At 47.3% G+C, this 21,399-nt stretch overlaps 1 protein-coding gene across 8 annotated transcripts in view; it reads right to left on the bottom strand.

Annotated features, from left to right (window-relative positions):
• The window catches only part of Tvp23a (trans-golgi network vesicle protein 23 homolog A), a 34,250-nt gene that overhangs the window by 3,663 nt on the left and 9,188 nt on the right, over window positions 1-21,399 (bottom strand). For 2 of the 8 annotated variants that reach the window (XR_013111474.1, XR_013111473.1), the window contains exons 2-7: window positions 20,897-21,115; window positions 4,839-4,983; window positions 3,587-3,676; window positions 3,213-3,341; window positions 1,956-2,084; window positions 97-1,381 (exon numbers count right to left, since the gene is read on the bottom strand). Coding sequence is in view for 6 of the 8 variants with exons in the window: in XM_076937417.1 (XP_076793532.1) it covers window positions 97-156; window positions 1,956-2,084; window positions 3,213-3,341; window positions 3,587-3,676; window positions 4,839-4,983; window positions 20,897-20,994 (651 nt within the window). In the remaining 2 variants the exon portion in view is untranslated. Of the gene's footprint in view, window positions 1-8; window positions 1,382-1,955; window positions 2,085-3,212; window positions 3,342-3,586; window positions 3,677-4,838; window positions 4,984-20,896; window positions 21,116-21,399 lie in introns of those variants that run through there. The other 6 variants (XM_076937417.1, XM_034506124.3, XM_076937420.1 and 3 more) reach the window with 4 other exon arrangements.

Genomic DNA, 21,399 nt, shown 5'->3' on the forward strand with positions numbered 1-21,399 from the left:
GGGGAAAGTTCACGTAGGCCTTTCTCACAAGTGTGAGAAAGTGTGTGGCTGCTTTCTCACAAGTGCTCAGGCCTCTGGACTGCACCTACGGCTCACCTAGTGCTGGTGGATGTCCAGCCCTTCCATCCTGGGCCTCTCAAAGTCACCTGGGGAATCCTGCAAGGCAAGAAGAGCCATGACTGTCCCAACAAAGAGCAGGCTCACTGGGGAGACTCATAGCACAAGTAGCACCGTTCAGAGCGCCGCACAGCGAGCCAAAGACTCTTCCATCTCTCAGTTTTGACAATTGGCAATTATTGAGACAATTATTCAAGAAATATTTCCTGGCTTTAAAACAAAAACAAGGCTTTGTCATTCTTTCCTTAATTTGTGTGTGTGTGTGTGTGTGTGTATTCGTGTGCATGTATATGTGCAGGCATGTGATGTGCATCCCATGATGCACCTGTTGGTGTCAGAAGACAACTTTGGGGGACTTTCCACCTTGTTTTTGAGGTAGGATCTCTCATCGTCTCTGTACTGTGTCCTCCAAGCTAGTTGGCCCATGAACTTCTCTACCTTCTCATCTGCAATGCTGTGGTTATAGATGCTTGCCACCACGTCTGGCTTGTGTGGATTCCTGGAGTTGAATTTAGGTTGTCAGGTTTACACATCCAGTGCCTTTATCCACTGAGCCCTCTCCCTGGCCAGTTGTAGGTTTTGCTTTAATTATTTTAATTATTTTATGTATGTGAGCATTTAGCCTGAATGAATGTGTGTGTGTAACGAGTGGTGTCTGTGGCAGTCAAAAGAGGGAGCAGAGTCCTGTAGGAGTGATATTTAGAAAACGGCGCCCAGTCAGGCTTGTTCCTGGGTAGCCACCATATTCCTGCTGCTCCTCGGCTCTGACCGGGCTCCGGCTAGCTAGATGCACAGGCCCTGGCACCCATGAGATGCCATTGTGGGGGACGGCTCTGCCAATCGCCTACACTGCATCCACAAAGCTCGGCTGAACCCCAGACAATATCTGCCATCCTCGCAGTACCCAGTAGAAATGAGACTCTTAAAGCTTAATGATTATCTAAAGGATTTATATATTTAGAAATGCTCAATTAGCAAGATGCCCACACAATTAGAGTTGTTACCCAATAGCTAACCTTTTGATAGAAGTTGCTACCCAGGACAGCTTTTGACCCATCCATGGTTCTCCATGGCTGATAGCCTCCTTCTTCTCCCCTTCCTCTCTTTCTTTCCCAGCTCCACCTCCTCTTCTACTGCCTAATCACTGAGCTCCACTGCGAATACAATGTAGCAGAAAAAATATCCTGCTACAGAGTCCTCTGGAACTGGAGGTCCAGATAGGTGACTGACTTCCGTGTGGTGCTGGGAAACCGACCTACGTCCTCTGCGGGAGCAGCAAGTTTTCCTAACGTTAGCCCCAGTCTTAAATATCACTTAAAACTAAACAGTAATCACAAAACGTCAGACACTGTGTTGATAGGAGCTGTCAATTTGTTAGGATGGTGGGTTCCAGGAGCTAGGGACAAATGAGAAGCTAGTGTCTAAAGGACTGTTCTCTTGTTGGAAGTGAGAAGGTTCTGGAGCTAGACCGAACGGCATCTGTGCAAGGCTGTCCCTAGAACTAATTAACCTATTGTGGGTTGTTGTTGTTTTTTTTTTTTTTTTAAACTTGTTTATTAAAACGGGGTCTCACTAAGTAGCCCTGGCTGGGCTGGCTGGAACTCATTAGACCAGGCTGGCCTCAAACTCAGATCCACCTGCCCCTGCTTCCAGAGTACTGATATCAAAGGTGTAAACTGCCACATCCAGCTAGAGCTATACATCAGAAATAGTCAACACTGGATTTTGCATATATATACAGTAAAATGGGTGAGCTGGCTGCAGCTGCCTGCAGGTGCCCTTCACTGAGCACCTGGAAGGAAGGCTCCAGGGAGGGACTCGTCACTCACGTCACTCACCGTCTGAAACACTGTCTGGGACAGAAAGCTAGCTGCAGCTGCGCTCACATCACCGTCGCCCCCCATCTTACAGAGGATGTAGCCATAGAGGTTCGCAGCTTGGAGGGAAATGCCAGCAATCACGAGAGCCTGCACTGGGCAAAGCAGAGGGAAGCCTGCTGAGGGTGCACACTCACAGGGAAGGGCTGGCATGGCTACTTTACCCAAGCAAACACTCAGGGACACCTAAGCAACCAAAGGCTGTGACCACTGTGGTTCACATAAAGGAGACAAGCAGAGAAACAGAAGCTGCCCAAAGCCATGGAGCTGGTGCTGGTGGAGGCCGAAACCAAAGGAACCCATTTGTCATCACAGTGTTGCTGCTATCATGCCCTTATTCTGTGTCCTCATTGAATGGACAGCTCTCCCAAAGGGGATAGGTACTGCCAGCCTTCCTACCCAAGGAAGGCTAGCAGCTAAAAGCAGATACTGCATGTTTTAGTCAAAACTCCTTCCTGGAGGCTGAGATGGAGTCCAGTGGGGGCACTTGCCTAGCTTGCACAAGCACAAGGCCCTTGGGTTCCCTCCCCAGCACTTCAGAAGCAAAACATAATTTCATATTAGCATTATTCATCCTTATCCACTAAGGAATGAAACAGAACATGCTGTATACCCACGCCACGGAATATTATTTAACTCTACAAAGAAAGTGTAGTTTTGATGGGTCTGAACCTGTGCTGAGTGAAAAAGAACAAATATGTGACTCTATTTATGTAACACCCTGGAACAGGCAAGTCTACCTAGGAAGGTGAGTGCCAGGAGCCAGGGAAATGGCATAGCAGACAGTATCTACAGAGTACAGATTTTCTTTGTGTTGGTGAAAATAATTTCTAAATGGGCAGGAGGGTTTTCCCAGCAGCCAAGAGAACTTGCTATTCTCACAGAGGACCTGAGTTTGGTGCCCAACACTCCTGTCGGCAGCTAACAACTGCCTCTAGTTCCGGCTCCAGGGGAGCTCAGGCCTCTCTGGCTCTGAGGGCACCTGTACTTGCTGCACGTACTGCACACAGACACCCACACAGTCATCATAAAATCTGGCTTGTTTTTTTTTTTTTTAAGTCCTGAGATTTTGTGATATAATTCCAAAAAATTGACAGAAGCCAGAGAGTATACCCCTCACGTGGTGAATGTATCACGAGGCTGTCCCCATCAATCTGTGAGTGACCACTTCTAGCCCCTGGTTTGTCAGAGCAGCAGGAGGGTTGGGGAGCATCTTACCAGCCACTTCAGCTTCAAGGAGAACAAGGTACTGAAGAAGAACACAATCCAGATCACTGGGCAGATGATGAGACCGAGCCAGAAGATGCGTGCCTCTGCCTCAGTGGCAGCCATGTAGTTTGCAGAGACCTGTTGGGGACAGCCATTGTAGCTTTTTGTTTGTTTCTCTGCATAACATCCCCAGCTGTTCTGAAACTGGCTTTGTAGACCGAGCTGGCCTCGAACTCACAGAGACCCACCTGCCTTTGCCTCCTAAGTGCTGCAATTAAAACCATGATCACCCAACTGGCACACACACACACACACAACTCGGGAACCTGCGTAAGCTTCACTCAGCTTTTCCCAAGTCCTTAGTTTGTCTTGTCAGAGCATACCTTCCTGGATTCAAATATCCAGTGGCTTTTCCCGTCTTCATCTATCTGGTTCCACCATCGAAGACCTACCATGAGTCTTCCTGTCACATTCTGGGGGAAATGAGCAAAAGGGCCGTGAGCACACGAGGAACAAAATGGCTGATTGTTTCTGTAATGGTCTTGCTGTGTAGCCCAGGGTAGCCTTGAGCTCTCAAGCCTCCTACCTCCACCTCTTGAGTGGTGAGTATTAGGCTCATGCCAGTGCACACAACTAATGTTCGTTGTAACCCTACAGAAGGCAGGAGACAAGGTGTTGAGCTGTAGGGTGACAGTGGGTGACAACACTTCTGCTGAGCCTGAGGATCTGAGTTCAATCCCCACAACCACATGGAGGGACAACTGACTCCTGCAAGTTGTCCTCAGACCACGGGTGCATTGTGGCACAGGTGTGTATGCACACACACAAGAAAAGGGGTAAAAGGATGTTCAACTGTACTTGTTTCTTGAGTGAACTTTCCAACCTTCTTATCTCCAAGCTTACTTTTTTTTTGTTTTGCTTTGTTGTATTTTTTTGAGACAGAGTCTCACTTGGTTGGCCTAGAACTTGCTCTGTAGACCAGGCTGGTCTCAAACTCAGAGATCCACCTGCCTCTGCCCACCTACCCCCATCGCCGCCCCCCCCCCCCCCGAGTGCTGGTCTAAAGATGTGTGTTACTATGCCCGGCCCTACTTACTTTGAAAAGTGAGATTCTAGCCAGGTATGGTGGCACATGCCTTGAATCTCAGTCCTTAGAAGACAAAGGCAGACAGATCTCTGTGAGTCGGAGTTCAACCAGGGTTACATAGTGAGACACTGTCTCAAAAACCAAAGACTGCTTCAAAATAAAACACGTTCACGTTATATGTCTATATATGTGCATATATCATGAAAATTGTCCAAAGTCCAAAGCCATAATGGGTTCATCACTCCCATGGGCCCAGTAATTCTTAAAATGTAAACATTTATTTTGTTTGGAGGAGAGCACTCACATGACATAGCACACTTGGGAGGACTAAGGACAACTTGGGAGGGTCAGCTCTCTCCTTACATCGGGTGGATTCCAAGGAGCTTGCTCTGGTCCAAGCTTGACAGCAGCACCCCTTACCCCCTGTGCCATATTGTCCGCCCCTCAGTGTTCTTTAATAGATGCAACGATTTAAATCAAAGCACCCCTGGATACCACATGCACCACCTGGGAGCAAAGTCTGAGTGTCCCTAGAGAGGGAACCTTACCTTCACAGACCAGAAGTCGAAGGACAGGAGGAGGAGCACGGTGACAAAGCAGCCCACAAAGCTCCTGCTGAACCAGTCGCAGCACACATAGGTGACAATGGCGCTCACTCGGAAGAACAGGTGGAAGAAGGTAGCCAGGGGGTGCCTAGGGAGAACCCGGAACTCAGACCCAAGAACAAGGTCATTAAACTCACTTGGGCATCAAGTGAGACATTCTTCCCTGGGAGGCTCATCTTAAAGCTCAGGCAACAGTACTGTGCACACACATTAGCACTCCTCAAAGTAACAGTCTCATGTACCCCAGGCTAGCCTCAAATGTAATGTGTAGCCAGTGATGGCCTTGAAACATGTGCTTCTCCCTCCACATGTTAGATTACAGGTATGCACTACTACACCTGGTCTATATGGCATTGGGGGGGGTCAAACTTAGAGCACCCTACACCTGACCTATATCTCAGCCTCCGAAACATGTTACGACATTTGTCATTTTCTCCCTCGAAGAACCCAGGACTTTCCCCTAATCTGACTCCAAACATCATTTGCCCTCTTTGAAACAAGGTCACTTCTGAAGTGAAGTGAGACCAGGATTTCTTGTCTTTCCCCCCAAGAGGGAACAACAATCAGTTCCCTAAAGGTAAAGTTTGGGTCATTCCATAAGCACAGATGCAGCTCACAGGGCAGAGCTCTCAGCTCATGGGGCAAGGCTTAAGACTCACTTCTGGAGAGTGGAAATAATGGCATCATGAATGGGGATCCAACTCATGCCAGCTGCTTGGCCGTGAGTGGTAACTGGATGCTGGAGTTTCCTAAGAAGACAGTCACCGAGCACTGTGCCTTCAGATGCCATCCTACACAGGAAGCCCCCAGCCTGCAGCAGCTGCGGTTTAGTGAATAAGACACCAAGCCATCTAGAGCAGATAGCAATGGCCACAGGGGACAAACGGATGGCAGTGGGTGACACTGAAGAGGACCTGGCTTCTTGGAGGTTAAGAGCACTTGCTCCTCCTCCAGAGGCGTAGAGTGTTGTTCCTAGCACCCATGTCTGGCAGTTCACACTACCTGTAGCTCCAGCTACCAGGGGTGGGAGGTGGGTGAATCTAATACCGTTTTCCGGCCTCCGAGGGCACTGAACTCATGTGTGCATTCGCACAAGTGCACTCTCTGTCTCTGCCCCTCTGCCGCTCACACACCTACCCAAACCACACAAATAACATGTCTTTTGAAAATGTTAGGTAGAAGGGGGTGATGAAAAAGGCTACCACGGATCTGCAGGGAGGTCTGCCCACCCTAGGGATGCAGGCAGAGCAAACAAAAGGCACCCGTAAAATCCAGTCATGCCTGACTCACAGTGGGATATGCAATGAGGTTCAGAATCAGAATGGAATCACCTATGCCTCGTGTTCTGCAAGGAGGCTATTGCTCAGGAACAGGTATTTGCCAGAACATTGTCTTCCACTCTTCAGGTGAGGCTTTTTCCGTTCCTCAGGAGGTGTCCCTACCACTTCAAGTTAGACATGATCACGTGTCACTTTAAAACTTCATAGAATGTTCCAGAAGAAAAGTCTCACACCCTTTTACCTTGAACCCTGTGATTTTTTTCAGTTAGCTGTAGCAACACAGTTTTGCCCTTTAACCATTCAATACTAGAGATAAACTCATCCTTGGGCATTCTTCCAGGGCAAAGTCCCATCCAAGACATTTTAAACAGAGCTGGAAAGATGTCTCAGTGGAGGACTTCCCATGCAAGCTTAAGTACTGGGATTTAGATCCCTAGACATACACAGAAACAATGGTTGTGATGGCCTGAATCTAATCCCAGCCCTCAAAAATCTGAGGCAGGATCCCCTGGTCAATATAGCTGGCCAGATCAGCCATAATGGCCAGCCCTGAGTTCTGTGGGAGACTCTTTCTCAGAAAGCGGAAGGTGATTGAGGAAGACAGCTGACATCAACCTTACATCTGTACACACACATATGAACATGCACAAACCTGCACTCATTTCCCCACACAAGTGAATACAGTACACAAACACACACATACTCATGCAAAAAAAAAAAAAAAAAAGTAAAGTTTTAGTAGTCCCTGAAGATAATTCCTGGAACTTAAATATATCTGTTGTGTTAAACGCTATGACCGAGTCTATTAAGATCATTAGGAAGGGGCTGAAGAGACGACTCAGTGGTTAAGAGTACAAGCTGCTCTCCCAGAGGACCTGGGTTTGATTCCCAGTGCCTACATGGCAGCTCACAAACCCCTGTAACTCCTGTTCCAGGGGGAGTCAGGGCTCCCTCGGGTTCCTTCAGGTACTGCATGTATGTGGTGTACAGACATACATGCAGACAAAACATCTGTACACATAAAATAGATTAAATCTTTTTTTTTTTTTTTTAAATCATTGAGAACATGCATGTGGAGGTCAGAGCATGGCTCTGTAGAATCAGCCCTTTCCTTCCACCATGGGTTCTGGGGTTAAAACTTGGGTTGTCAGGCTTATGCTTTGACTCCTGAGTCCTCTTGCCCACACTGCTTCCATAATTCTTAGCAAAAGGTGTCATCATCTTCATCTTCATCTCCCTCCCCCTCCCCTTCCTCCTCCTCTTCTTCTTCTTCATCATCCAAGCAGAGTCTGACTGCTCTCTTCATTTCTCCAGCCCCTCACTCAGTTTCCATCTGGAGTTGGCCCAGCCTGTCAATGCCAGGTTGACACTAAGGTGGCCTAAGACTAGCTTCTAAGCTCCATACACATATAGGTCTGGCTCTGTCCCTTAAGAGGCAAATGGCAGCGTGACTTTGAGCTGCCTGGGGGTCAGCCTTTCAGGTCCTAATTCTCTTTGTAGTTCCATTGCCTGTCTGATGCTGTACAACCCGAGGCCTCAGGCTTGGGCTGAGGAGATACTCACTGAGTAACAGTATTTGTTGTGCAATGGTAAGGCCCTGAATTTGATTCCTTAGAATCCAAGTAAAGCAAGACACATAGCAGGAACGTCTGAGATCCAGTCATTCTTAGGGAGAAAGGGGAGGCAGACACACAGGAATCCCAAGAAACTCTTGGGCCTGCTTAGGCTAGCTAGCTGGTATAGAGGGAAAATAACACAGACTCTCAAAATACGATGGACGCTGAACATCAGCACCCAAGGTTGCTCTGACCACACACGCACTCTCTCTGATGCAGAAGCACTCATTCACACATGAGTAAGCACTCATGGATGGCCTTATTCTTCCTCTGTGTGCAGGCACAGTGTTCCTTTCCAGGATCCTGAAGAAATGGTGTGGTGGCGCTGTAAACGGTATTCTGGAACACACTACTCTGACACTGGAAAGAGCTGTGACCTCAGGCCAGTGTCATTCAGACTCGACTCACAACCAAGGAGCCTCAATGGAACTCCCCTCTGACCACAGCTTCATCTGTGTCCTGCTGGGGGGGGGGGGCTCATTTTGAGGGAATCTTCTAGGACTTCTAGCCCCCTCATCCTGTGGGGTCCCTTCTCAGGATCCACAGACAGTATTTCCTACTCAAGATTCAACCCTCCTCCTCAAAAACCTCAGTGAGAAAAGGAACAAACCCCTGAGGGTTTGTTCAAGTTTCTTTTACTCATAAGCCCATTTTTACAGTTACAAGCCTCAGAGTGGACACCCATTGTCATCCTCCGAGAGCAGGGGCACAGGTAGGTTCTCAACATGCAGCTTGTGTAGGCCTCAGTGGAGGGCTTACCCTGGCCCTGCTAGAGCAATGCACAGGCTGTGCCATAGCCAGACAGTAGGATGTCAGTCACACCAAAGAAATGTCCTGTGCAGCCACCAGGAGACGAGGCGTTTGAAACACATACTGCTGAGTGGAGTCTGCTGTGTGAGGTGGCTGCATCAGCTGATCACAAAGTGGAGATGCTCTGGGACAGACAAAACTATAGAGATGGCAAGAAAGCCACTCTGCTGGGGGCTCTGAGAGGTGAGGAGGGGACACGGGACATGGGGGACTTTGGGTCATCGAAGCTATTCTTTGCAATATTCTAATGGAGGGTACAAGTCACCGCAGATTTATCAAATCTCACAGAGTGTGTGACTAGAAGAGAGAAAGAAGCCCTGTGGAAAGGCTGCCTTTGGTTAGCAAGGCTCATAGCGGTCAGCAGCTGTAACAACTGTGCCGGAGTCCGGGGATGGGAATCCCATCGGGAACGGTGGGAGCTGCTGCTTCTGCTCCTTTTTTTTTTTCCTAAGGAAGTTTTGTGTATCCCAGCCTGGCTTCCATTCACTATGTAGCTAAGGATAACCTTGAGCTTCTGACCCTCCTGTCTTCACATCCCGTGTTTTGAGATTGCAGGTACCCACCCTTATTCCCGGTTTACAGAGAGCTGGGGATCAAACTGGGGGCTTTGCCCATGCTTGGCAAGCACTGGGCCAACCGAGCCGCACACACAGCCCTCTTAGTTTTCCTGTAAACATAAGTCAGTCTAAAGAATAGGGGCATGGGTTATATGATAAAGGGGATGGGCATGGCTGGGTGGGGCTCGGTGTGTACACACAGAGTAGCCGGTAAACGGGGCTGAGCGGCCGCCTGAACACTACTCAGAACAGCCAAGAGCGTGGCCTGTGCAGAAGGCAACTGGACCATTTTCAGCTCAGCACACGAGCCCCTTCTCATCAGCTTTCATAGCAGCTCTAACCAAGAGGTAAGGGCCACCGCCCTACATGCAGCAGGGATCTAACGTGTATCCCTAAAAACTGTCCTTTAGCTGTCAAGATTGCTCAGGTAAAGGTGCTTGCTGCCAAGCCTGACAGTCTGAGTAGAAGAGGAACCGACTCTCGCAAGCTGTCTTTAGACCGCCATACATGTCTGCAAACTCCCGTACATAGAAAGAAAGGAGGGCTTGTCTTCATTTGCTTACTTTTAAAATCGCACTCAGGATTTGTGCTTAGAGTGTGTGTGTGCACACGCACGCACGTGTGCAGATATGTGTGCCAAAGGTCAATGTCAAGTTTCTTCTTCAATCACTCTCTACTCTTTTTTTTTAAAAAAACTATTTTTTTAAAAATACTTATTTATTTATAGATAAGTTCTAACCCTGGCTGGCCTGGAATTGACAAAACCTCTGCCTCCGGAGTTCTGGGACTAAAGGTGTTTGCCACCAGACTCAGCCTCTCCCTTAGCTTGGTGACAAAGTCTCTCATGAAAGCTGGAACTGCTTTTTTAGCTAAGCAGGCTGGCTGGCTCGTGAGCCCTTGCAGTCCACCTGCCTCTGGGCCTCAGCACTGGCATTCCAGCGTGTGCCATCATGCCTGTCTTTGCCATGGGAGCTGGGGATCGGAACTCAGTAACTCATGCTCACACCACAATCCTTTTATCCCCTGAGCCATCTCCTCTGCCCCAGTATGTTTCTAAACAAGGTCTTATGTTGTAGCCCAAGCTGGCTTAGAACCTGGAATCCACTTGACTCACTCTCCAAGTTCTGTGATTGTAGCTGTGAACCAGAACACATAGTGTTCACTGAGGAAGTGTGTGTGTGTGTGTGTGTGTGTGTGTGTGTGTGTGTGTAGGTCATACACCGACTTCTGATGTTGTTCCTGAGAATCCATTCACCTTGTTTTCAGAGAGAAAGTCTCTCCCTGGCCTAGAATTCACCCACTGAGCTAGGCTGGTTGGCCAACGAGCCCCAGCCTGCCTTCACTTCCACAGCATGGAAGTAGACTTCACCAGTAATGCCTAGCTTTTTCCTCTCCCGAGACCTGCACTGAGATTTTAAAGGCTGTCTCTGGTGTGAATTCCACACCAAACATCCTGTTTTAGTTTTGGTTAGGTCAGAGGCATTCTGGAATGTTCTGTTCTTTAGTGTGGCCCAGGTATGAGTGAAGGGGGTCATTGATCCCTGGCATAATCCCACCTTGTCCCTTTCTAGACCCATGTTTCTCTCTTCTATCTTCTCCAGTCACCTTGATCTCAGTGTCAGAGCTGATCTCTGTGACGTGTGACTCAAAACAACATTTGGCTAAGGTGAGTCTGCACAACAGGCCATGTCACATGTCACACATGTGAGGCCACATGCTGGACTCTCCTTGCCGAGCCGTGACTATGATGACTTCTTGAGACCTACCTTCCAGGAGACAGTGATCTCAGACCACATCTTCTTCAGAACCACATAACCACGTGACTTCTTGTCTGCATGTCTCCATCTTTCTCTAGTTAAATAAACCCAAAGCTCCTGTCAATACTTGAAGGCAGACTTGGGGGTCCAAGACCCCCCTATCTGATCCTCTACCCTAAGTGATCACACTGAACACATCTCCTGTCTTTCTTGTCTCTTAGCTGGCGTGTGGGGATAGGTGGCCCCACTTGGATGGTCGAGTCTCATTATCTTTCTGTCACCTTCCTGCTAACAGTAGCCTTTGAGAAGATGGCAGGAATCTGTCTCAATCATCCCAGAAATAAGAGCTGAGGGACAGCACAGGCCAGATACTCAAGGACCTCAGCAAGCAGATGGCAGCTTCACCAATTTCTGTCCTTCTGTGTAAATTTGAATAAAATAATAGAACAAGAAAGACCACAGGAAGCTGGTCTGGATTATGCTCAGAGACACAAGTGCCTTCCAGGGCAGACCAATTCACAGGGTAGTATCCTGGTGACTTGGTGCCCGTCTATGGTTTAAAAAAAAAAAAAAAAAAGCCAAAACCACACACCTAAAAATCCCCAACTGAGTGGTTGGTCATTGCAGCTGGATACCAGAGGAAAATCCAGAACTCAAGTCCTTTTTTTCTGGGTTTACCAGTTCCTCTTTAAAAGGGGAGGATGTTAGATGGGGTGGTGACATCGATGTGTGGCACAAATCTCAGCCCTCAAAGATGCTGAAACAGTAACAGCCAGAGTCCAGACGCTCAAGCCTGAACTGGAGGAGATACTGTGTGGGTGTGTGTGTGCGTGCGTGCGTGCATGTGTGTTCAGAGACAGAGGACAACCTCAAGTGCCATTCTCCAGAAGCCATGCACCTTATTTTTGTGAGACAAGGTCTTCCTCTGGGACCTGGGGCTCACGAAAGAAGCTGGCTGGCCAGCCAGTGAGCCTAAAGGACCCATCTCTCTCCTGAGTACTGGGTTTATACATGCGTGACATATATGTGAGCACCCCCGCCCCCGTGCCCAGGTTTTTCAATGGGTTCTGGGGACTGAGCTTAGTCGTTACACTTGCAAGGCAGGCACACTGTAGATGGAGTGCTCTCTCTGGTCCTGAGCTCAGACATCTCTCCACTTGCTCACTCCCCCTGGCCTCCTGGGAGCCCACTGTGATTATGGCACCTGTGGCACCTCAGCTTGTCACCAACCCTCCTCTGTTTCATCTCCAATATCAACTCGGGGCCAAGAATAAAGCAGTGGTATGGGGGGAGAGGGGACAGAAGGCACCCACATCTGAGGAAGCAGAAATCTCTCACCCTTCAGGAGCCTGGGGGCTGTGCATACTCCAGACATGCCACCAAGGCTCCCGCATCTCATTCTTTCCTAAAATAATTCAGGTGCATGCTGTCCTCATCATAACAGATGACAGCATGGTCTCCTGCTCTCATCAGAGCCTGGATGGTCCGATGCTGGGGCATCAGGATGCTGGCGTAGGTGCTGCTTGGCAAGTCCTAACAGTTTCCACTCAAGTCTGACAGCCTAGGTTTGTGTGTGGAAGTGACACAAAGAGCAGACTTCCCTCTAGCCACCACACATTTCTCCCCTTGTTTCTGTTCTTTATTTTTTCTTAAAGAGACGGATCAACCTTAGAGGTCGGTTAGCTTGGTATCAAACAGAGGGAGGCTTGTGAGGATGACTTGGCCCTGTTTGCTCAACCCAGGCTAAACCTGACTGGAGGTCCTTACCTCTCAGCCCAGGCTAAACCTGACTTTCAGGTCCTTACCTCTCAGCCCAGGCTAGATCTGACTTCAGGTTCTTACCTCTCAGCCCAGGCTAGATCTGACTTCAGGTCCTTACCTCTCAGCCCAGGCTAAACCTGACTTCAGGTCCTTACCTCTCAGCCCAGGCTAAACCTGACTGCAGGTCCTTACCTCTCAGCCCAGGCTAGATCTGACTTCAGGTCCTTACCTCTCAGTCCAAGCTGGACCTGAATGCAAGTCCTATCTCTCAGCCCAGACTGGACCCGAATGCAGGTCCCTGCCTCTCAGTTCAGGTTCCAAGGGCTCCACATGGCACTAACACAATCTGAGTCAGGCCTCAGATCTGCTGATCTGCTCTCTGATGCCACTGGACCCTTGGTGCCATCTTTTAGCCAAGGCTCTGGAGTTTTCTAAAAACACAGAAGTAATTGAGGGCTGAGTACAGTCTGGAAAGATGAGAGAATTCCTGGAGATTATGGTGGTGCCCACACAACATTAGAAAAGTTATTACCATAGAATTGTGCATGTGAAAAGAATTAAAATAACCAGAGCATTCAGCAGGAAAAGGGGCCTGCTGTCACGTCTGACAACTTCGATTCAATCTCTGGGCTCCACTTGGCAGAAGGAAAGAATTGACTGTTCACACTTATTTATTCAGTGTGAGTGTGTGTGTGTGTGTGTGTGTGTGTGTGTGTGCGCGCGAGCACGCACGCATACCACAGCACACATAGAGGTCAGAAGGATAACTTTCGGGAGTTGTCCTTCCAGGACGTGGGCCCCAGGGATTTAACTCAGGTTTTCAGGCTTGGTAGCAGGTACCTTAACCCCACTAAGCCTTCTATCTCACCAGCCCAGTAAATATCATTTTTAAAAAATCTATAATAATTGGAAATGATTAAAATGGTCTGTTTAATCACAATAAAAATGTGAACTAAAAACAATGAAGTATCTTTGCATTAAGTGCCTGGGCCCACCCTCAACTGTAAACAAACATGTTCGAACTTGAGAACGGGGCCCCATTTCAGATCCCCAGGATCCAAACAAAAGCTAAGCATGGTGGTATGCACCTGGAATCCCAGTACAAGGGAAATGGAGACAGGGGCATCTCTCAGGGGCTTGGTGGCTAGCCAACCTAACTCGGTCAGCAAGTTCCAGGTTCACTGAAAGACCCTATCTCACAAAATAAGGTGGAGGGTGATTACCCACTTCTGACCTAATGTCCATGTCAAACTTCCATGTGAGTATTCACCCCCACCACCATCCCACCCCAAGCTTACATACACAAATAGTTAAGGGACAAAGTCCCGATAATACACTGAACATGTAAAGACGTTTAAGATCATCGTTGGCTAAGCAATATAGCCTAACACCTGTGTAGGGGCCACTGTCACTGTATTCGATTTTGCAAGTCCTCTAGATGTGGCTGGTGTCACATAGGAAGATGTTCATAAGTTGCATGTCAAAACTGTGTCATTTTGTATGGGGATATGACCGTCCTCAGATTTTGGTCCAAGAGGAGTCCTGGAACCTGGCCACTCGGGTGCTAATGACAACTATCCAGCTATGTGGGAGAGCCTTGACAACACCATGGCACGTAAAAGGAGCTAAACAAAGGGTCACATGTGATGATCTAATGTCTGTGAGCCATCGAGAATGGGCAGATGACACTGATGGCCATTGGTGTCAGTGGCTGCCACAGGTAATGAGGAAGGAGACTCCGAGTCTCTGTGGTGAGGTTTTCCCCAGGGTGATGAAAATATTCTGGAATTAATGGGGGAAGGGTGCTGGCACTGCACATGTACTCAGTGCTGCTAAAAGGAAGGAGAAGGGAGAGAGGGAGGGAGGGAGGGAGGGAGGGAGAGAGGGAGGGAGGGCCTTTCCATCTGAAAGAGTAGGCAGTCATGAGAAGTCCTCAGTACAGGCTCAGATTCTAAACTTGGCAGCTGCCCTGCTTCAAGTCCCAGCTCCTCCACTGAGGACTTTTATGATCTTGGACAAGTGAATGAGCCTGTGTGCCTGTCTCCTGTCTGTGAAATGGGATGAATCAGAGCTGCCGTGACGTACATCTCCAGGGGGCACTGTTCAACCACAGTGTGCAAGAGGTGGGCTCCTGTGGGTAGTGGAAGGTGTGTAAGTGTACAACAACAGCACTGACTTCACGGAGTACACACTGAAGGGCCTAGGTCACTGCTGGGTGGGTGGTGACCAGGGATAACGGCGTTGGGTCTGAGGAACAATCTCTTTGCATCTTCCCTTTGTTGAGCTCAGTACTTCTCCAGGTAGGAATGACCAGGGTCCTGGCTGTGGCTGAGGGGTGTGGGTCAGAGACACAGTTCCACCATACTGCCTCAGCAGCCAAAGGAGCTCTGAAATTCTGACCCTCCTGCCTCTGTCTCCCAAGTTCGTGGATTATAGACATGGTAGGGACGAACCAAGGCCTTTGAGCATGCCTGGCAAGCGTTGTATGACTCGGCACCACCCGGGCACCACAGCTAATGGTTATCAAGAAGAGATTTTAAACATAAGCTGAAGACTGAATGGCATCTGGGGGACTCTGGGAAAAGAGGGTTCATACTCAAGTGTAGAAGGGCCCCAAGACACCCTCAGGTCTTAGCAGTAGAAGCCTGGTATACAATTTGGGGAGCCTCTGAAGGAACATGTTAAAGTGTTTGTAAAGTCCTCCCTCCTGTCTTTGCATCTGGTAAAGGAATGTGTTCCCACCTACTTATTCTTTAAGCATGGCATTTCTGTTTTAGCATATATTACGTGTGTGTGTGTGTGTGTGTGTGTGTGTGTGTGTGTGTATGTATAGGTGTATGTGTAGGTGTGTATAGGTCTATATATGTATGTATGTATATATGTATGTGTATATAGGTGTGTGTTTATGTAGGTGTGAATATATACATGTGTGTGAATGTATGTGTGTTATGTATGTATGTAAATGTGTGTATGTATGTATAGGTGTGTTTGTGTATGTAGGTGTGTATGTATGTATATGTGTATGTATGCATGTATGTATGTGTGTATAGCTGTTTGTGTGTGTGTGTATGTAGGTGTGTATATGTCTACCAGAGGTCTACCTCACTTCTGCACCTTGTTTTTGAGACAAGGTTTCTCACTAAACCTGAAATGTTCTATCCTAGCTAGATAGCTGTCAAGAGAGCCCCTGGGATCCTCTTACCTCTCCCCCCCGACCCTCACTCCCTACACCTCCACACCATACCCCTCTTCCTGCCTAGCACTGGGGTCACAGAAGTGGGCCACCATGCCTGGCTTTTATGTGAGTGCTGGGCATCTGAACTCAAGTCACACGTTTTATGTGAGTGAGTTTACCCACTGTGCTGGCCCAGCTCTTAACATAATTGTCAACTGTGCTGTAATTCCTGCGTCTCAACTGGTGAGATACTTCAGCTAGACTCTTGGGTGAAGGACTCCCAGCATTTCTTTCAGCACAGACATCATTCAACCCCACAACACTTAACTTGAATCCAAAGAAAATATGTGAAGAAGGAACTCTTTTCATAGACGCGGCAGCTGGTGCTCACAGGAGACGTGAGCTGCCTAGAGTCAACACAGAAGAGCAGTTGTGACCTGCCGTCAGGGCCTGGGTGGGGGTGGGGTGGACCACAGTGCTAAATCTGCTGGCCATTTCTACACTGGGTAGGCCTTCTGGTCTTCATTGACGCTTCTGTCCTTTCTGGTTCTTTGACAGATGGTGCCATAGGCCAGCACCTACCTGAAGCTGGAGAGACAACGGCCCAATGGGACAGCCATAAACATTGCAGCTGCCTCCAAGTTCCCCAGAGCATCAGGCTTAACGAAAAAGCCAGAGCTAACAGCACAAGTGAGTAAGGCATGGCCTCTGAATTTCCAGGAAGAGGTAAAGACAAGGACCTGATGAGCTGGGCATTTGGGATACTCTAGAGAATAGAGACTTGCTACACTGTGAGAATCACCTCATGGAGGCAAAGGGCCACATTGGCTTGCATTGGCTGAGGTGGGCCTAGGCGGCTGAGGAGATAGGTAACTTGTTGACAAGCCTAACTACCTGACTTCAATCCCTGGGCCCTCAAGGTGGGAACAGAGAACTGACTGCCACTGGCTGTTATCTGACCTCCATGAGCCAGTTGTGGCATCTGTGTACTGCATCAACCAACCAGTCACAAACTAAATTAAACATGGAATCATGTCTTCATCTGTGAGTTCACAGGGTATATTTTAAAATTAGTCACTGGTCACTTGTGTTTGTATTTCCTCTATGAAGCATGCCTTCCAGGAACTAAATGTCTGGTGGAGACTGGATTACTGTCACATCGCTGTTACAATAGTACACCATAGAGACCCAGTGAGGAAAGGGTTATTTTGGCTCACGGTTTTTTACAGGTTTTCAGTCCATCTCGGTGGATAGGGTAAGGTGGTGAGGGCACATGGTAGAGACTGTTCATGGCCTCTATAAGAGGTTAACAACTGATGCCATTTCTCAGCATGTTTCCCTGAAGGTTACAAGTCTTCTGAATCATGTTCAGTCCTCAGCTTTGTCCCCCTAAACCAAAGGCATCAGCTCGGCTCCCTGTGTGGGGGAATCTCAGAGATGAAGGCCATCTCTGGACAGGGCAGTCTTGAAGGTTACACAGTGAGAGAACTGAGTGACACCCTGGTCACTCAGCCAGCATGGAATCCCTGCCACTCCCAGGAGTCCACAGGCTGGCTTAAGTTCTACAACCACTGGACAGCTTTCAAATTATCTCCACTTCCTGGCAATGAAGGCTCTTTGAGATCCAGTCTGACTGCTTTCTTCCTTGAGTTTTGAAATCCTCTGGACGAGCCACCAGGAAGCAGGTCTGGAGCCTCACAGAGACCAAAGCAGAAAAGTCAAAAGTTAAAGGCTTTCTTTCTTAGGTTACAGATTGAGTCCGAGGCCATCCGGACAACTTAGTGAGTCTGTGTCTGAAAATAAATAGCAGAAAAAGAGCAGGAGTAGATCACCTACTTTAGCCAGCACACACGAGATCTAGGGCAAGCCCCAGATGGGAGAGGAAATGTAAAGATTTGTAACCCACCTCCTCTCTTGAAAGAATTGTGGGTCCTTTGATTGGCAAAGATAATTGAGTCCAAATCTGGGAGGCTGAGGCAGGGGGATTGTGAGTTCCAGACCAGCCTGGGTGACATAGCAAGACTTGTTTGCATTGGGATTGAAGGTAATCTGGGCCACCTGTGGTTGAGACTGAGTTCAAGAACAGAGGCACACTTCTAGAGACATAACGCGGAGCAGTGTGTCTGCCAGGCAACATTGTAGGACCAGCTTCTGAGGAACAAAAGCTGTAAAGGACCTGTGAATATGGACTGTAAATCAGATAAGGCCTGGGGCTTTAGCCCTGAGTTCTGCTTCTAGAAGAATTTCATGTTTTTAACCTACAGTGAAGAACTTTGGGATAACTGAGCATGCTAAGAATGTATGTTAGCTATCTGTGTCATTCTTTTGTTGATGTACTGATTGATCCGTTTACTTTGAGACAGGTCTCATGTAGCCCAGGCTAACCTTGAACTCCCTATATAGATGAGGATGACCTTGAACTTCTGATCCTCTTGCCTCTACCTCCAACGTGTAGGGATCACAGGAATTTACCTTTGTGCCTGGCCTCATAGTGCTATTCTTAAAAACACACTTTCAAAATCCTTGTATAGGGCTAGAGAAATGGCTCGTCAGTAATGGGTTTATTTCCCAGCACACACCCGGGAGCTCAGTCTGTAACTCCAGGCCCAGGGAATCTGATCCCCTTTCTGACCTCCATGGTACCAGGCACACACATGCTACAGCCAAAATGCTTTACAAGTATTTTTTTTTTTAATTTCTAAAGGAAAATCTTTTAAAAAGATATTTTCAATCCTTTTATGCATATTAATCTAAAGAATTATTTTTCAAGTTAACATATGCAGGGACCATAATTTACATTTCCTTTGTTTGGAGTTTCACTGAGTATTAAAATGCCCCCACCATCCTGAAATAGTACATTTTGCACTCAGTGTCTATGTGTATTTTTGTTTGCAGGTTAATTTGCCATTCAAAGTCACCACAGATAGGCCAGCAATGAGCAGTAATGGTGCCTACAGCTAAGTCTGATGGCCTACGTTCAGCTTCTGGGACCTACATGATGGAGAGAGTCTCCTATAAGTGGTCCTCAGACCTCCACAAATGCCATGACATGTGATATTCACCTATACACACACACACACACACACATACACACACACACACACACACACACACACACATTTTAAAATGAAAAACAATCACTGACACTAATTTGACCTTGTTTAAATTGCTCAAGGACACAGAATTAATTTTATAATAAAAAATTCCTCAATTGATCTTTAATACTTTCAGAACAACCACTAAATAAATCGAGCTTTAAACAATAGCCCATTGATTAGGTGCCTACTGTTTGCCAGGCTTAGGCTGGGCCAGAGTGCACCAAACAACACAGAGCCACGTGGATGCCACTGTGAGCTTTCTACATAACGTGGACGGGGTCATGTTAATAAATGTAGGGGCCCAAGATGTGGACACAGCTTCTGACCAATGGTCAGAAGTGGCCACGGTCAGACAGTAGGCCACAAGGAACCTGGATTTCAACCAGAAGTTCCTAAACTCGTCTTTACTAAGACAACACCACCAGCATCCATGCCTGAGCTTTCCAATATCTCAACATCTACTCCTCCCACCTAAACTGAAGCCCCAGGGACCCTGACCCAGCCCTTGTCTCCAAACACATTGCAGACACGGGGGGTTCAAGGTTCAGTGCAGTCACCTTCCAGTGGCCTTACTGCTGACACAGCTTGTAGAGACCAAGTGCATGTGAGCAAGCATACACATGTAAGGGGAAGTGGGGCTGTTAGAGATGCGAGGAGTTAATTTCAAAATAAGTAATGATGTACATGATCAAAGAGAACTGAAATCTCACTAGTTCCCTGATTTTGAGGTTATTTTTCTTGGTGTTCCGGAACCTTCCTTAAAATTAAACAACCCACTCACTCTTGATGGGACTTGCTTATGTCTGACTTTTTGTTTGTTTGTTTGATTTTTGTTTTGCTTTTTTGGGTTTTTTTGTTTTTTTTTTTTGTTTTTTTGTTTTTTGGTTTTGTTTGGTTTTGTTTTTTGAAGGAGTTGATAGTGTCTTTAGCTGAGGCTCTTTTTAAACTTGCAAACTTGTTTTGTTGCCCAGGTTGGCTTCACACTCACAGAGATCCCTCTACCTCTGACTTCCGAGTGTTGGGATGGAAGGGGTGCTCCACCATGCAAGGTTTTAGATACTTCTATTTGTGTGTTTTCTTTCTATATTTTTCAAAATTGATTTTTAGAAAGTTAGAGACAATGCATCTAGCTCTCTGAAGGAATATGGGAGTCTTGGTGAGGGTCCTCCTCAATTGAATGAACAGACATTTTGGATTAATAAGAAAATCAAAATTATTATTTCCTTGTTGTCCTGGAGCAAAGTGTGCATGTGAGGGGACTGTCTATCAAATAGAGGTGTGTTTATATTGTTTGCCACCAAGCCACCCCAAGCAGTGGCTCCACTCCCCTGGCCTTCTTGCCCCTACCTCCAGGTTTCTTCCCTCAGATCAATGTCACACATAGAAGTAACAAAACGGCTCCCACTCCCTTAAGTAGCAGTTTTCACATATCTAGACTCAGACTCAAGAAAGAAGCTGGGAAGCACGAAGGAGCTGTTCAAGGGATCAGGAATACAAAGCCAGTTTTGGCTAGCTAGAGAACTGAGGTCAGTTCAGAAACGGGCCTCAAAAAAAAAAAAAAAAAAAAAAAAAAAAAAAAAAAAAACCAACCAAACAAAAAAAACCAAAAAAAAAAAAAAACCAAAAAAAAAACAAACAAACAAACAAACCAAACCAAACAAACAAACAAACAACAACAACAGCAAACCAGACCAGCTAACTAAAGAACGAGACTCCCAAACTCCCAATAGAGACTATTCTAAATTCCACTTCTCAGATTGCTTATTTTATCTACAGGGGACATGTGAACATTTTTTGGTTTCCACCAAGTAATGGTTTGGATGCTCCTGGTGCCCAGTAGACAGAGGGCAGGGATGCTGCTAATGACCCACAGTGGACAGACCACCCCACCACAGATAGCAATGTATACTTGTGCCTGGCAATGGCAATGTATACTTGTGATCTCACCAGAGAAGTAGAAAGCAGAGGGTCAGGAATTCCACGTCATCCTTGGCTGCCATGGGAGTTCTAGGCCACACTCCCCATAATAGCAGGGGCAATTCCATACTATCTCTGTTTATATACAGAACATAGATGTCTTCCCCAGAGAATAAAGATAGGTGTTCTTAATCCAGCCAGTACACTTAATCCAGTGTCATCCAGCCAAGTTCATCTCCATGTGCTCCCCTACAAAGTATAATGTAACATAAAACATGGGCTTGAGAGCTGGTCAAGCTCAGGCCCTTGAACTTAAATACCATTGTGATATCGAGCAACACACTCAACTCTCTGTCTCAGTTTCCTTACCCTTGATCCAATAATATAATAGTCCCCATACGACAGGCTGACCATGCAGAGGCAATGAATCTTCACATGTAGGCCATGGAGTGTTGCCTGTGTGTGGAAAGGGCTGGATAGCCTGTGCCTGGTTTCTGGGCATTCCCACTTGTCTTCACTATCCAAGCCTCACT

Source organism: Arvicanthis niloticus, chromosome 6, assembly GCF_011762505.2.
Source record: "Arvicanthis niloticus isolate mArvNil1 chromosome 6, mArvNil1.pat.X, whole genome shotgun sequence".
Lineage (NCBI taxonomy): Eukaryota > Metazoa > Chordata > Mammalia > Rodentia > Muridae > Arvicanthis > Arvicanthis niloticus.